Source organism: Heloderma suspectum, chromosome 1 (genome assembly GCF_057233095.1).
Source record: "Heloderma suspectum isolate Gila_16-S chromosome 1, 16-S_ref, whole genome shotgun sequence".
NCBI lineage: Eukaryota > Metazoa > Chordata > Lepidosauria > Squamata > Helodermatidae > Heloderma > Heloderma suspectum.
In genome coordinates this window covers 404,987,282-405,003,837 of record NC_139458.1, presented here as the reverse complement: position 1 = coordinate 405,003,837, position 16,556 = coordinate 404,987,282, and the positions used below count along the sequence as shown (strand labels likewise).

Sequence of the window (16,556 nt, the reverse complement as noted above, 5' to 3'; positions counted from 1 at the left end):
ATGCTAACATCGGAGTCAATAAAGATGAGAAAGCACATACTTTTACACATGTAATGTGGGAAAATGCAAATCTCTATATTGCTTAATGCTCTTGTTCAGCATCAGGACATTTTCTCATATAGTCTCCTCAACAAAGGGCATTTTGGGACAGATATCAGTGTATGCGACATACAGTCAGTGCCAGAAATATTTGAACAAGGATAACTGTTTTGGCAGTTGGCCTCTGTACACCACCACACTGAAGTTGAAAGGAAACACACCCAAATGGGAGCGAAGTCAGGACTGTCAGCTGTAATTCAAGGGGTTTGACAAAAGTGGGGCACTAACCATTCAGGAAGCACAGCCAGTGGCATACACACACACCCATCGTTGGTAGCTCATAAGTAATGGAACAAACCAACATCATTTCAAACTTAAGGATCGCCTTTAACACCTGGATGAAAATCCTTTGCACTCAATGACTGCCTGAAGTCTGGAACCTATGGACATGGCCAAATACTGAGTTTCTTCCCTCGAGATGCTTTGCCAGGCCTTTCCTGCAGCTGCCTTCAGCTGCTGCTTGTTTGTGGGTCTTTCTGCCTTCAGTCTTGTCTTCAGTGAGTGAGAAGCATGCTCTATTGGGTTGAGATCAGGTGACTGGCTTGGCCATTGAAGAACATCCCACTTCTTTGCCTTGAGAAACTCTTGGGTAGCTTTTGCTGTATGTTTTGGGTCATGATCCATCTGCAATATGAAGCGGCGTCCTATCAGTTTGGCAGCATTCGGCTGAATCGGAACAGAAAGTATAGCCCTATACACTTCAGAATTCATCCTGCTGCTTTTATCAGCAGTCAGGTCATCAATAAACACCAGTGACCCCGTTCCATTGGCAGCCATACATGCCCATGCCATAACACTGCCTCCACCACATTTGACAGATGATGTGGTATACTTTGGATCATGAGCTGTTCCTTTCCTTCGCCATACTTTTCGCTTCCCATCATTCTGGTACAAGGTCATCTTGGCTTCATCAGTCCAAAGGATCTTATTCGAGAACTGGGCAGGCTTTTTTAGGTGTTTGCTGGCAAAGGCTAATCTGGCCTTTCTGTTATTGAGCGTTACATGTGGTTTGCACCTTGTTGTGAAGCCTCTGTATTTACCTTCATAAAGCTGTCTCTTGACTGTACATGTTGACAATTACATGCCTACCTCCTCAAGAGCGTTCTTGGCCTGGCTAGATATTGTGAAAGGGTTCCTCTTCACCATGAGCAGAATTCTGCGGTCATCCACTTTAGTTGTCTTCCGTGGTCTTCCAGGCCTTTTGCTGTTGCTAAGCTTGCCAGTTAATTCCTTCTTTGGGGGGATGTTCCAAACTGTTGTATTGGCCACTCCCAGTGTTTTTGCTCTCTCTCTGATGGGTTTATTTTGTTTCCTCAGCCTAATGATGGCCTCCTTCACTCGCATGGACACTGTCAAGGGCTCCTTGGAGGCCTCTCTCAGTCTAATCCAATAGCCAAGTCCAGACACAGACAAAGGGATTCCTTTCAAAGCTTTATTCTTCTTTTACAACTTAACAACTCTACCGGTAGCAACTAGATCTGAGCAGCAGAGTACCTATGCCCTAAGTTGGAACAGTTGGTCCCCGTTTGAAAGGGAATTACTGGCAGACCCCTGAACTTAAGGACTAGGGAGAGTCCCTCCCCTTTTCTCTTGGATCCCCTGGGCGCAGCCGTTGTTTGCGCGCCAACCGGGCACTACGCCTCCTTTCTGCGCCCGCCATTTGGCGCTGCTCTCTGCGTCGGCGTAGCGCGTCCATCAAGTCTGCTTCCCGCGCTCTGTCACTCCCTGGACTGCTATCTAAGCTAGGAATGCTCGTGGGAGGAATCTCCGTCAGCTGTTGGCCCTGGGAAAGAGGAGCGTGCTCCTCTCCCAGGAGCGACTGCTCTTCCTCAGAATCAGAACTACTCTGGGATTCTATGGGCTCAGTGTCCACCCTGACAGACACCTCTTTGGATCTCATGTTGGGAGTTCCAGTGAACAGCTACCAAATGCAAATGTAGCACTCAGAACCACCTCCAGGCCTTTCATCTGCTTGATTGATCATGGGGTGCCCAGGAAACAGGCCACACCTGGCCATGCGGCTGCTTGTCAGCCATTCGTTCCATCACTTAGGGGCCACCAACGATGGGTGTGTGTGTATGCCACTGGCTGTGCTTCCTGAATGGCTGGTGCCCCACTTTTGTCATACCCCTTGAATTACAGCTGACAGTCCTGACTTCGCTCCCATCTGGGTGTGTTTCCTTTCAACTTCAATGTGGTGGTGTACAGAGGCCAACTGCCAAAACAGTTATCCTTGTTCCAATATTTCTGGCCCTGACTGTAGCTGCTTTATATCTCTTTCTTCTTGCCATTTATTTCATGTGGCATATGGTGTATTATAATTGATAATACAAATTATTAAAATGTGTAATAATGTCTTTCTCTCCGTCCTGTCATCTCATTTGCCAGCAAAGACAAAGAGGTACTCTTGAAAAGCTGAGAGGGAGGGGAATGTAACAGACTGGTTTGGGGAACTTGCAGACTTTCATCTTGCACTCTTGTTTTGTAAATTTGAATCATATCAATGGACCATGGGGATTCTAGTAAATAAGAAAGTGAACCACGCAAGATATACAAGACTGTGCTAAGAGTCTTTCCAATAGCGGTGCCTATTCTATCTCTATGGAATGGCCTCTCCAAGTAAGTCTGCCCAGCCACCTACCTCATTGTCTGCCTTTCTCTATCAAGTTAAAATGTTTCTATTCATCAAGTGTTTTAGCAAATTTTGATGTAATAATGTTTATATTGGGTTGGATCCAACCCTAGCATGAGCAGAAGTCCACTTGTGCAAGCAGAGAACTTCTGCTCACATGACAGGATACAACTCATTGGGCCTGTTCACACATTAAGACAAGCCGCCATGGGTTAACGCATGGGCTCCGTGACGTGTGCTGGCTGCCATTTTGCATATGCAAGCTGCAACGGGAGCACACTGAGGCTTGTTGTGTCGTGTGAACCCAGCAAGGGTGGGTTGTTGGTGCAGTTAACAAACCACCCACAAAACAGCCCTAAAGCAGCCCATGGGTTGTAGGTGGTTTGTTAACCACACCAACAATCCACCCTCGCCTGGTTCACATGACAAGCCATGGCATGCTTCTGCCCCAGTTTACATATGCAAAATGGCAGCCAGCATACGGCACAAAGCCCCCACGGGTGAATTAGCCCACGGTGGCTTACTGTGTTATGCAAACCCGGCTATTATCTTTTGGGGTAATACAACCTATTATCTTTTTAGGCAATATTTGTTATTATTACGTTTTCATTATGATTTATATATTGTAAATTATAAATATCTTGTATGCCACTTGGGCAATTTTCATGGGAAAAAGGTGGCTTGTAAATGTGTGAATAAATAAATAAATACAAATAAATAAGTGATAAGAACTTCATTCCATTTACAATAGAGCTCCTACATAACTTTCAAACTTTTCATTTAATTTTATTTACCGGGGGGGGCTACCTTTAAGGGTGGAGCCCTCCCAATGTGGCATACAAGATTAAAAAAAAAATACAGAACAATAAAATTCAATAATAACAATGTTTATACATAAAATCAGCAGCCCAAAAAGAAATTTTAAAGGTCAGCAAAAAGGGGTGATTCTTCAGAGCTTTCCTGAAGACCTGCAAAGAAAAGGCCTCACAAACCCCAGATGAAGCTCATTCCAGAGGTGTGCGGCCCCTACCAAAAAGGCCCCCTCCCTTGTACTCATCAACCTAGCTTCCCTTAGCGGTGGGTAAGTAAAAAGGGCTTCTGTTGATGATCTCAGAATGCAGGCAGGCTGGTACAGATAAAGGTGGTCCTTCAAGTAAATAGGGGCCCAAATCATTCAAGGCTTTAAAGATTAAAGCCAGCACTTTAAACTGGGCTAGGAAATGCACTGGCAACTGGTGCAGTATTGGTGTTACATTAGCCGACTGCCCATATATCATAACATATATCCTAAGCAAACATAGTTACTCAGAATTAAGTCCCACTGAGTTTAATGGGATTTACTCCTAAGTGAGTATGCATTAGATTACAGCCTTACTTTTCTAACAAAGACAAACAGACAAAGGGTTGGATCCAGACTTGTGCTCAGCAGAGTTCTGCTCTCACTGGAAGGAGGAGCTGGGACAGCAGTTTTAGCCCATTCCTTCTTTCCTCAGCAGCTTCCTATGCCCCCTAAAAGCTGCTCCTGAAGGTTGCAGGTTTCTCTAGAACAGCATGGGAAGTGGTGCTGGGGGCTGCAGGGGGAATTGCAAAAATCACTGCACTTCCACTTTTGTCCAGAAGAGAGCCTGCACTGTATCCTGGTTCCTTCTCTCTGCAAAGAGACAGAGCCCTTCACCAGTCTGGATACAATCCTATTTCCTTTGCAAAGTGAATTTTGCATTATTGCTCTGCACACATTTCTTAAAAAAAAATAAACCTTACCCAATAAGATCAAAGAGACAGGACTCATCGTCGTCATCATCCATGACAACTAAGGAAAAAGCAAAGCACTCATATTGGATCATAAATCAGATTTCATATTTCCTTCCAGAAAAGAAACAATTAAAAGGACAGAATGCTTTTGTATATTAACTAATTGTATGGAAATGTTTATGTACCAGGAATATATTTATCATGTCAATTTACTATGACGAGTGCGCAACGTTTTATTTACTGTTTAAACTGAAGTTTAAATACACTTATTAAGAAATAAGTATTTTACAACTCACTGGGACTTACTTCTAGGTAAACATGCTTAGGATCAGGCTTAAGTAATATAGCCTGCCATAAATCTTTACAATATTTATACAGCATTAAGTGTTCAGAAAAATGTACATACTCATCACAAAAATCTTTCCAGGATAGGAAAGGCCTATAGGATAGGCCAATATTATTAGCCTCATATTACTAATGGGAAAGTGTGGTTAAGAGATAGCAGCTTGCCAAAGGCCACCCAGGGAGTTCATGGTTGAGGTAAGATTTGAACTGTTCATAGTTCATGTTCTCAACGAGTATGCTGCACCAGCTGTTGCTCTTCATGGATTTTATTTAAGAAAGGTCATACTTTAGCAGACTGAGTAGATTCACACCACCAGAGAAGGGCTATTTCAGCTCCTAACACTTTTTTTTACCCCAAAGATAAAATATATGAGCCATAATTTTAGTAGAGTTTTCAGTACTGAACACATTGCATTGGATTAATTAGTAAAATGCTCGAATATGAAATTAATTAAAATCTCTCTATTGATAGCTAACTCACAAATTATATGCACTAACGATGGCATGTTTTTATAATAGGACACACTGTTGTATGCTGTTTTGAAGACAGAATTCAAATAACACCTGTTGGCATTGTATATACCTGTTTTGCATATGCGTGGGCATTTTTAAATAGGAGGGTATTGCTAAACACAGTGAAAAGATTATAACGATGCTGAGCATGGTGATCTGTGATTTTGGAAATCTAGTGGCATGACTGAGGCAAAGAGTAGAAGATTCTGCCCATCAATAAAAATTGTGTGTGTGGGGGGGGGGTTAAGTCTTCCAAGCCAGCATCCCATACATCATATGCTGCCTGATTATTTTTAACTGAAGGCACCTGCGACCAAACCTGGGACCTTTGCATGCAAAGCATGTGCTCACCTCTGCCTCTGGGTTATTCTCATACTTGCTACCTGACCTATCACTACACTTTTCATACATTACCACAATAAACTAAAATGTCCCACTGGAGTATAGCCCGGAAAGGCTATAGTCCAATAGGAAAATATCAAGGAGAGGCCTGGACCAAACTGGTCCAGGGTCCCTCTTCACATTGCCAGTATTCTTCAGTAACATGATACTTCTGCTTTTCAGAGCAAATGACACAGAGAAAGGGAAGTAGCCAAAGAACAGTGTGATGTCCTTGTCCAACATGTTGGTCCCATTGCCCTGCAGAGGACAGGTTCATTCCTAGACCAAATGACACCCTAAGCATGGAGAATCTCTGGCAGCCCCTTCTATTTGTTCAGCTTTTTCATACCTTGTTTTTACTACAACTTTGCACTTGTATCCATGTCATATACAATACTCTAAATTTCCTCACATATATATATACAAAAGAGTTTCCGTGCAACACCGGGCATGCAGGACAGCGTTGCCAGCTGTACAAGTAAAAATGAACAGTTTGTACTATTTATTTCAGTTAACTGGATAATTCAGTAGACTGCCCATGACAGCACAAGCTTGACACTATTGGTGGTCACCTGAGTCACTTGACCCTAAATGTAGACATAGTAGAAGGAGCCTCCCTAGACAGACCCAGGCTTGGCCTTGCCTTGCCCAGATTTGTTTTCCTCATTTTTCTCCACAGAACATTAGGCTGGTTAATTCAAATCAGTTTATGAAACTCATCTCTTGATTCTCATTGGACCTCAATAAGGATTCTGAGGCTAAACTTGAAAGCCTCCTAGGATGCTTCTAGACAAGGCTTTTATTATGTGTAATTGCCCTGCCTCATTCACAGAAGGGGTGTGTGTCCTAGAGATGTAATATTTCCAGATATTTTGAGGCCATAGGGGGAAAAAGGTGTTTTTCCCCTGGAGGGTTTTGGGAAAAAACCCGGAAATTTTGGGAAAACCTGAAAAATAAGCAATGCTTTTTTTTTAGCACTCTTTAGAGATCTAACGTCACTTTGTTGCCTTAGAACAGCCTTCTCCAACCTGGTGCCCTCCAGATATTTTGGACTTCAGCTCCTATCAGCCTCAGGCAGCATGGCCAATGGTCAGGAGTCCAAAACATCTGGTTTTGTAGTCCAAAACATCTGGAACGCACCAGGCTGGGGAGGGCTGCTTTAGGAACATAAAGCAGCCTTTACGTTCCTAAGGTTATTTTATGTATAACTTGGTTTGCTCATAAAATTATCATTATATTTAAGAACATTTAAAAGCAAGCTCAGGGAGGGAGCAATCCTAAGGCCGCTAGTCAGGGGCCAGCCCGCACTCCAAGGTCGGTTCCTGGAGAACCGACCTTTCCCCCCTTCCGTGCTGCGCGGAATGGCCCCACACTCCACACTTGGAAGAGGAGTGCAGAGCGGCCAAAACGGGGTGTTCCAGGATGGGGAAGGCAGAAATGCTGGTGTCGTCCTATGTGTTGTCTGGCAGCCTCCTCCCCTGCTCTGCCTTCCTGCAGCTAGACAGCTGAAATTGGCTGTCTAGCTGCAAATGCAGGGCAGGAGAAGCGCAGAGGGAACAATCCCCTCCATGCTTCTCCTGTCCTGAATTGGATAGGTGGTCACCTGAGTTCGAAGGCAGCCGCCTATCCCCATAGAATTGCTCCCTAAATTTGTAATTATTGTCTGAATAAACTATACTTTTACATTTAATGTACCAAACATTATAATTTTATGTGCAAACCAAGATATACATATTTTAGGTTCCTGTTTAATGTCTGACCAGGAGAAACATCTGCAAATAGTCCCTGAAACATCTGACTCATCCTAGAAGCAGGAAGAACTGAAGGCAGAGAAATACTGATGTACATCATCTGTTCCTATTGGTAAGGAAATTTAAGGAAATTCCTAAACCTGTTCCTGTTTGTGGGGTGGAGCTTAGGGAAATCTGAGCTATTGAGATTTTATTTAGCCAGGAAATACTCAGTTTTAGAATGGTAAGCACCTATATTTAAGAAGCTTTAAGCAATCTCAACCTGTTATTTGAAGAGTAACATTTTATTAACTTTGTAAATAATTTCCGTTATTGAATATTTTATTTTTTGTTCATTTTGAAAACTTGTCTCTAGTGGTAGTGTCAATCCCACGCCTACACCATAGGAACCAGGCTGCTGAGCTTCTTTTACATAGAGAGGGTTTATACTAGTGGCAGCAGTTAAAAAGTTTTACAGGTGAAGCAGCATTTCCTAGTGGTGAGGTCTAAAGGAGAACTTAAAAACTGCAGCACTGAATTCTATAGACCCAAGCCTCAAAATTAAGTTTAAAAAGACAAGAAACAGGTGCGATAACCCCACATACTATTCAATCGCATCTGGTGAAAATAGCTGGATAACCTCGTGTTTTTTTCACATGAGGGTTTTAGATTAGAACTACATTAACTGACTGCTACAGCATCTAACCAGAACAAGCCCAGGAACATAGGGACTCTACAGAACAAAACCCAAACTATCAAGAATGTACATGTATTCCATCTTTATGTATAAAGATGGAATAGCTGCACGTCTTTTGATTGGTAGTGCTAGGAGACCTCAGTCTGGAAGCACCCATGTACTTGGAATAGCACAGAACCAATTATTTATCCCGTGACTTTTCTCACCATAGTTCAGGGATGCACAACCCTCAGCTCACAAGGGACCCAGACGTGTGTTGTGCAGCCCCCATACACTCCCCCTGCAACTGATTAGCATCTCTTACTTCCACACTGCTGAGACACTGCGGAGGTGCTAGGAGGATCACACTGGGATGGGGGCAAGCTTAAAGTATGTGTGTGTGTGGGGGGGGTGTATATGTCTGTGTGTGCGCACATGTGTGTTTGTGCACATGTGCAGACCCTGGGGGCTTCCACCAACACTAGGTGTGGCCCTCGGGGCCAGAACATTTGTGCACCCCTGCCATAGTGCTAAAGTTATAGGAAAAGCTATGGTTTCAACGCTGCTCTTGAAGGTATAAAAGCCTACTTAGGTTTGGACATGGCACCACACCTCTTCGCGCTGTGATTCACAGTCCTACAGGTTCCAAAGATGTCTTCTGTAAAATTGGCGCCTTATTTTTGTGACCCTATTCAGGTGCTTTTAACAGTAGCACCGCACACACACACACACACACACACACACACGTGAATATAAGCAGATGAATACAAGCAGATGAAACTTCCCCGTCCTATTTCACCTGCTTATGTTTTTTGTGTCAGGCTGTTCTCAAAGGCCCAGGAAGAAAGCCAGGGAAAAAAAAGTATAACCTTACTTTCCTGCCCACACATTCACAGCTCCTCCAGTTGCTCAATTGCATAGGGACAATGGACACCTTGTCCGGAAAGGGCTCCCATGTCTTTAAAAGCTATATGACTGGTAGGAATTTAACAGTGGTAGTGTTTCTCAGTCTTGCTGTTCATGTTTTCCTGCCATGAAAATTTTAAATGTAAGACAATCCCACTATATTAAAAAAAAAACACGCAACTCTCTATGAAGTTTGCCAAAAGGAAGGTTGTTCCTCCTCACGCCCACCTGACCCCTTTCTTGAACTCCATTGCTGCAGCCCTCATTGTCTTCTCACATCCTTGCTTTTACTCTTCAGTATGACTTCCAGCCTTCTTCAGTATGGCTTTCAGCCAGCATCCCTTGCTGCTCGTTTCTCATCCCATCTGCATCCCTGCCAATATAAAAGTTCTGCTGACCTTCGGCCCTATATGAGCTTTTCTTTTCTTGCCTTTAGCGGTGTCTTGCTTGATCAATTCTCTCTCTGACTCGTTCCTCGGGCCACAGTTCTATATAATGTGTCATGTGTTCATGTAACGGATACCATTGCACAAAGTAATTTTTTTTATGAAACAAAAGAAAATTCAGAACCCCACTCTTCAGATCAATTTCAAATAAAGAGGTTATATTTGATACTATTTATATTGCATTGACAAAATTACATTAAAAGCCAATAGAGAGTGTATTAGATTTGGAGAGACCAGGTTGCCTTGGGCAAGTCAGTGGTGTTATGAGGATGAATAAACATTCTAAAATGCTTTGGGTCTCATCCATCTCCACTTGGATATGGAAGAATTCCCATAGGGCATAACTGGGTGCTTCCTAATGCTAAATAATAAGCAAAAGTTATTCCATGATTCCTTAGCAGATATTTTCTGTTAAGACAGAAGGAGCAGTTGGAAAACATGATAAGGCTACAAACTGAAGGTGTCTGCCCTCCCCCCATAAAATTCCATTAATGAGGCAGTGTGATTGCACAAGAAAAGCCTTGTCTAGAAGTACCCAAAGATCCAATTTCCCCCATCTTCCTCAGTGCACACGCATGGGTCAAAAACAGTCAGCACACCAGGCCATAATGGGGAATGAAAGTCTGTGTGTACATCCAGTACCCCCATCTGGTTCCTCCCCTCACACACAAACACGCACACACTTTTTGTCCAGGTAAGCAACGCAAGCTCTGAGCTCACATTCCTTGACCAAGCGGAGGGGCAGGCCGGATAGGGATATGAAAGCTGTCTGCTCAGCTCTCCCAATCAGTCAACTGCGCCGATGTGGTACCTGTGCATGCACCCATGCTTGAACGCCAAGGAAAAAGATGTGGAAACAGGGGTTTTTTTATGCCTTATGAGATCTCCTCCACTATCACAGTGCTCATGTATTGGAATGATATATACAAAAAAATACTGTTTAGATCCTTGTAATCTTACATTTGTCTGCATACCACAGTAAAAGAATAGGTGAAAGGTTGCCCTGGGTCACACTGTTCCAACTCAAAGAGGAACTAATGTTCATACTTCCACAGAATTGTTTGAAATGGAAATGCAGTAAATCATTACATAACAGAAGTGTAGATACAAGCCCTTAATTTGGACTACTTTGAATCTCAAATTTCTCACACAATTTGTTTACTTGTGGGGGCGGGAGGCCACTGGTACAAGCCAGCTGATATGATTTACAGTATGTCAATATAAACCGGTCTTCAACAAGATTTTGAGTTCTTTAGTAAAAAATAACTGTTCATTAATGCTGAGATCTGAATAAATCTGAAATTAAAATCCCTACCTGAACCAATATTTTTATATTTCATAACATTTTTTATTTTATATATTTTATAGGTTTTTCCCATTATGCAGTATTCTAACAAAGCTGTGTGTCGTCATTCAAAAAATGTCAAATGGCTTACTTCAAAACACTTTGGTTTCATGTTTGAAGTTATTTCAATTTTATCAAAATGGCTGAATGAAGCAAAACCCCAAAATTACGGAATTGACTGCATCATCTCTCATCTGTATTTATATGAATCACACCATGTATATGGTGGAGGGTGCAAATAACACCTATATTTGAACAAAGCAGGAGGATGCACTCCCAAGGATGGCAAATTTGTACCATCTCACAAGACATAATTAAGTATAAAGAATCATGTTTTGTTATTAAACTGGCAAAGATTTCCTAGAACTGTTTTGGGAGTTTTTGCCAATAAATCTTTCAGAATGGCTGATCTGTTAACCCGCCAATTCTCATATCCTCTTTTCACTTATGCTCTTGTATATGACGTGGCAATTCATTTTTTTGGAAACCCTACCATTTTATGTACTGTGTGTGTGGGGGTGCAATTCTGACCTGAGGTGTAGGCTGATTTGGTATTTTAGGATGACCCTATTGCCCTTGAGGACCTTTCACAGAACTCATTTCTGCCTTCAACTATTTCAAATTATTTCAGAATGGCAGATTGTTTCAGAATATGACAGATTTGAATAGGGCGAGATCTGCCCTTGGAAATAATCATGAGCACATTCAGAAGCATGGCATTTCAATTTTTGAAAAGATGTGATACTACGGGAAACCAAGCCTGACAAAACAGAATTTGCCCACTAAAATCCTTCTATTTCAGGATTTTTAGTGTCTTCCTCACATGACACTATTTTGACTTCTTACATGTTGTTTGAAAGTCAGCTTGTACTCTGACGCCACTCAAAGCACTTCCCGGTTAATTTTCTGCTTCTTCTTCTCTTGTAAGAATTAGCTGAATGAAGTCAGCAGTTTTATTTAATTCACTGGGATGTGCACTTAAGTATTTTAAATGTAGTTCTGCCAATATACAAACACTGTAAGCAATTCCTTGAAGGAAAACTGAGATACTATTAAGTAAATAATAGCGTTCCTTGTCAGAATTGTTCTGAAAATAATATTCCTTGATCCTGGAATATTATACATCAGGAACATTAAAAAAAAAACTACTGTGCAGTTGTATGAGGAAAACTCTTTCTAAACAGTTGTCCAGATGTAATGATGGCTGCACTGGAGTCCAGATTACCCATAAACTGCAAAAAGCCAATGCAAAAGACACATAGGCTTGAGACACTGTAATGCTAGATGTAAAGCAACCTTCTTTCGGATTTTTCCTGATTATTTTATCTACTTCACATCAGAAAAGCCAAAAGTAAACAATGTCCAAGTCTTTTTGTAAAAAACACACAAACATATATATAATGGCATAAATGTTTCCACAGTAGGATGGGAAACTGAGGGGAAATCTCACTAGAAAATAACTTTCTGCCTCATCAAAGTGAACATTTCAAAAATATCTTAAAACTGAAAAACAATTAGAAGATTGAAGAAAGATCTGTTTTAAAAAGAAAATACTGGGGTACATCAATGCAATTAATTGGGCAAAATATGCCATGGGCATATTTTGCCCAATTATTCTTTTCTGTGAAAATGGTACTGTATCAAAAGTGATTTAAACACCCGCAAAGAGTTCTTAGAGGAAAGCACAATTCTAAATAGCATGCTTTAAAACCAATGTGTTCCCAGGTTCTCAAAACCCAAGTCCCACCATTTCTAAACTTGGGAAGCACTGTGAGACGACAAAATTCAAGAGCACCTGTGGGGTTTTCCACAAACATATTTGCCTCCCCTATTAGACTTTAGCAACAGGAATGCCTATTGTGTTCAACAAGACATATTTTGCTCCTTTGACTTTTTAGCAATAGGACCTTACTGGTACAGTGTAAAAATGTGAACTGCAGGTCCTACAGTAACAAACGAAATTTGAAAGGCCGTCCTATTAAGAGTCCTGCTCCTCCATTTTTTTATGTCATAAATCACATACATCCGGTCAGACACCTTGAGAATAGGATTCCACAATAAGCATTTGTTTCTGAATATGTGGTTTATTCATTCTATCCTCAGCCCCCACCCACCCCCGACGTGAAACCAACCTGACAGGGAAGCTGAGATGGAAATGAGTCAAGAGAGTCCACAATACGAAACATTCATGTAATGGAAGTCATCATTTATCCCCATAACTAGGGAACTTGTATAAAGAAACGAAGACTCGAGCAGTAGTTTTTTTAATGCAAGGACTACCCATTATATTGAACACAGAATCGCGCTTATGATTAAATACTTTAAAATAACGACTAGCCATTAAAATAAGAGGCTTCACTCAACCTCCACGAAACTCGTCCACCAGACAATGGATTCTAGGGTCGCGGTCAGGAAAGCGTTAACTCTTTAGGAAACAAAGATTTAGTATGTGCGATGAAATGAGGAATTATTTTGTTTGAAAGGCAAGATTTTTTGAGGCTGTTTTGAAAAAACGAAACAAAACCTCCAGAAATAAAGGAGGGTGACGCCCCAGCAAAAAAAAAAAAAAAAATGTCAAGCATCTCTCAAAATGGCGGCTGCAGGGGACGAGCGCGAACAGAGAAACTGCGCAACAAATCCTGGCCGGCAGCCAGACAGCGCCATCTTCTCTTCTCCTCAGATACGAGACGTACATCAGAGGAAAGCCCGCGCGAAAAAACAACCGCGGAGTGAGAAAATATCAGCCTTCCTGACTGAGCTTTAGAAAAGCACAAATACTTCTGAAGTTATTCAAAATCATGCAAACTTAATTAGAATATTTTTTTTTTATAAACAGTCCCAGAAAAGCAAAGGCCTCGGCTTCAATTTGCCCTGCCTTTGTTCAGTAATAGGCGATATCTCACGAATGTATCCTGTTTGTATTTCCATTAAAAAAATGTATTATTCTGGTTGACGTTAGCAAAATTTACTCCCCCTCCCCCGGAACAAACCCCCGTCTCGATTTAAGAGGGGAAAAGGTTAAAAAAAAAAAAAACACCCAAACAACCCCCGATCCAACCACAAAACGATCCAACCCTTCACAGCTTTTCGAACAATTCTTTATATAAATCACACACACCCCGCATATAGCGGGACCGTAACTGAAAATCAATTGACAAAAAATACGTCGTTGGAAGACTTAATCCGACGGCAGATATAGATACAGATTCATCAAAAGGCAAAAACGAAAGCGTTGTTACAGATGTAGAATATTTATTATTCTCTCAATTTTAAAATAGAAATTACAGCCGAGTCTCTTGAAAATAGTTTTTTTTTTTTAATCCTACCGACCTAGAAATTACATGTACCGAAATAATCACCATTTCCATTCCTCGTAACAATGACGCACAGACAAGAGATCGGAGGAAACTGCAGACAAAAACCCGAACAAACAACGAAAGAAAAAGCCCATACAAACAAAACTAATTTTAAAAAAATCCCCGTCAAAAAGCGCAGCCCACGCTAGAAATGCAGTGAAAATTATTACGAGATGATAAGAGGTGGCAGGAGAAAACAAATCCAAGCAGGAATGCAAAAGGAAAGAAAAATCCTTGGCAGCCTCACGCTCAGGAGAGAGAAGACGAAGTGTCTCCATTTTCCTGAGGAGGACGAAGAAAAAGTGCTTCACAGACCAGAGAGCTTTAGAGAAAAGCAAAGAAACGAGGGGGGAAAAAAAGAGGGAGGAGATTTGAAAAGATTATTTTTCTTTCTCCCTCACACACACTCTCGATCCCCCTCTTCCTCCACACACACACACACACACACACTCGGTCACACACACAGACACACACACCACTCACACATACACACTCCTCTTTCTCTCCCTCTCTCGATGGCCACCAAGGGGGCGGCCAAAAAAAAAAAGAGCCCAAACAAAACAACAACTAATTTTAAACCGGCTCAATCAATGAGTCATTAAAAGAGGGTTTTTTTTTTTCCCTCCTCTCCTAAATTTGCATGGCATCAGCAAGAGAGGGGGGGAAAAACCCACCCCAATCCTCTCCCCCTCTCTTGCAGCTATCAGCCTAGACCTGAAACCTTATCTGTCCTCTCTCTCTCTTCCTCCTCGTCTGTCTCTCCCCCTTTAAGAAGCACATTTTTGGAAGTGCCCTCAGCAGCCGCCACCACAGCCTCTGACTGCAAATGAAATAAATATTCCCTTTCCATGTGAATTAACATTTGCCCACCAAGCACCACCCGCGCAAAATCGCCCTCTTCTTCTTCTTCTTCTTCCTCCTCCTCCTCCTCCTCCCTGTGTCCCCTCTCTTCCCTCTCCTCTCTCTCTAGATATATATTTATATACATAGCCCCAGAGCCAATAGCTCTCTGGGCTGAAACCTAATATCCTGGTTTTGGCAACTCCTGGCTGTTAATTTGCTCCTCTTTCTTTTCTGTCTGTCTGGAGATAGATTTCCCCCCTCTCTCTCTCTTTTCCCTCCCCGAAGGAAGGGAGGAAGGAGGTTGTGTGTTTTTTTTTTCCTTGAAATTTTTATCACAAAATTATAATACACTCAAAGGGAAACTCACCGTCATGAAAAAGCAGTGCCTTGTCAACGGGGTTTCTTCGCCATCACATCAGGGGCTGGCAGTGTAAAGAGAGAGAGCGAGAGAGCGAGAAAGGGAGGGGGGAAGAGAGAGGGAGCGAGAGAAAGGAAGAGAGAGCGAGTACAACGAGCACACAGTGCGGGAGTTCCCAGCCACAAGGAGAGCAGATAGGCACAGCCTGGGAGAAACACAGCCACCGCATGCACATACATTATTATGAGCGGCACTGCCGAACTTTAGCTAGCTGCCTGCTTTTACCCTGCGCAAAGTAGGTCCCTTTAAAAGATTTTGTTTAAAACAGAAAAAAAAAATCAACCACTCTGTATAATAATAGCTGAGTTGTATGCTTCAAAGGTATAATCTACTGACTCTTCGCGCGAAAAAAAGAGGGGGGGAAACTTTACTCTTTGTTGATCGTGAAATGACTAACTGGCCTTTTATAATAGAACGATGTAATTTACTAACCAGCCTTTGTACACAGTTGCATAGTTTGGGGGGGGGGGGAATAAGTAAAGCGCCGTTTCATTTTTTAATTCTGCCCTTTTCTTCACTCACTCCCACCCGAATGACGTACACAGAGGAAGTTGAGAAGGCCTGCAACTTTTTGAAAGGAACTGACTGTCAAGACTGTTTTTAAAAGAAAGTCCTGTACAGGAACAGCTCTCCAGATCTGACTTGATTATTTCATTGTTGTCGTTATTACCATACGTTGACATGGTATTGTCAAAATAGGACAGCAAGCTGTAGCTGTGTAAATTAGAAATGTATAACTTGAGTAAATTGGTAGCCATAATATTTCATTTTTGCTGTTTGAGGGAAAAAATCAGTTTATCAAAAAGTTCTTTTAAAATAGTCTTGAATTCTTAACATTATCCACTTACCTACATCAACTTTGTCTTATTTGTACAAAAATTCCCATTCTTCAGCAATGGCCTCTTATCTCTCCTTCAAAAAGTTTTCTGTTAAAAGCTTTGGAAAGGGAATAAAAGTGTTCTGTTTGCTGTTGATAAATCTAACTTTCCAACATTTGGTTGTATCCATTATTAGCCCTACTAAAGTAGATCCAGTGAAATGAATGGTATGCATCCCATTATTTTAACATCGCAAACCCATTATTTTAACATTGCAAAGTCTTTGCTACTGTCTC

General features: G+C 41.8%; 1 protein-coding gene across 1 annotated transcript in view; it reads right to left on the bottom strand.

Moving 5' to 3' along the window:
* BICRAL (BICRA like chromatin remodeling complex associated protein) overlaps positions 1 to 15,481 on the bottom strand; it is a 37,431-nt gene extending 21,950 nt beyond the window's left edge. Inside the window, exons 1-2 of the mRNA XM_084828912.1 lie at positions 15,392 to 15,481; positions 4,493 to 4,541 (exon numbers count right to left, since the gene is read on the bottom strand). Of these exons, the coding sequence (XP_084685038.1) occupies positions 4,493 to 4,536 (44 nt within the window). The 5' untranslated portion in view covers positions 4,537 to 4,541; positions 15,392 to 15,481. The remainder of the gene's footprint in view (positions 1 to 4,492; positions 4,542 to 15,391) is intronic.
* Positions 15,482 to 16,556: the final 1,075 nt, after the last annotated feature.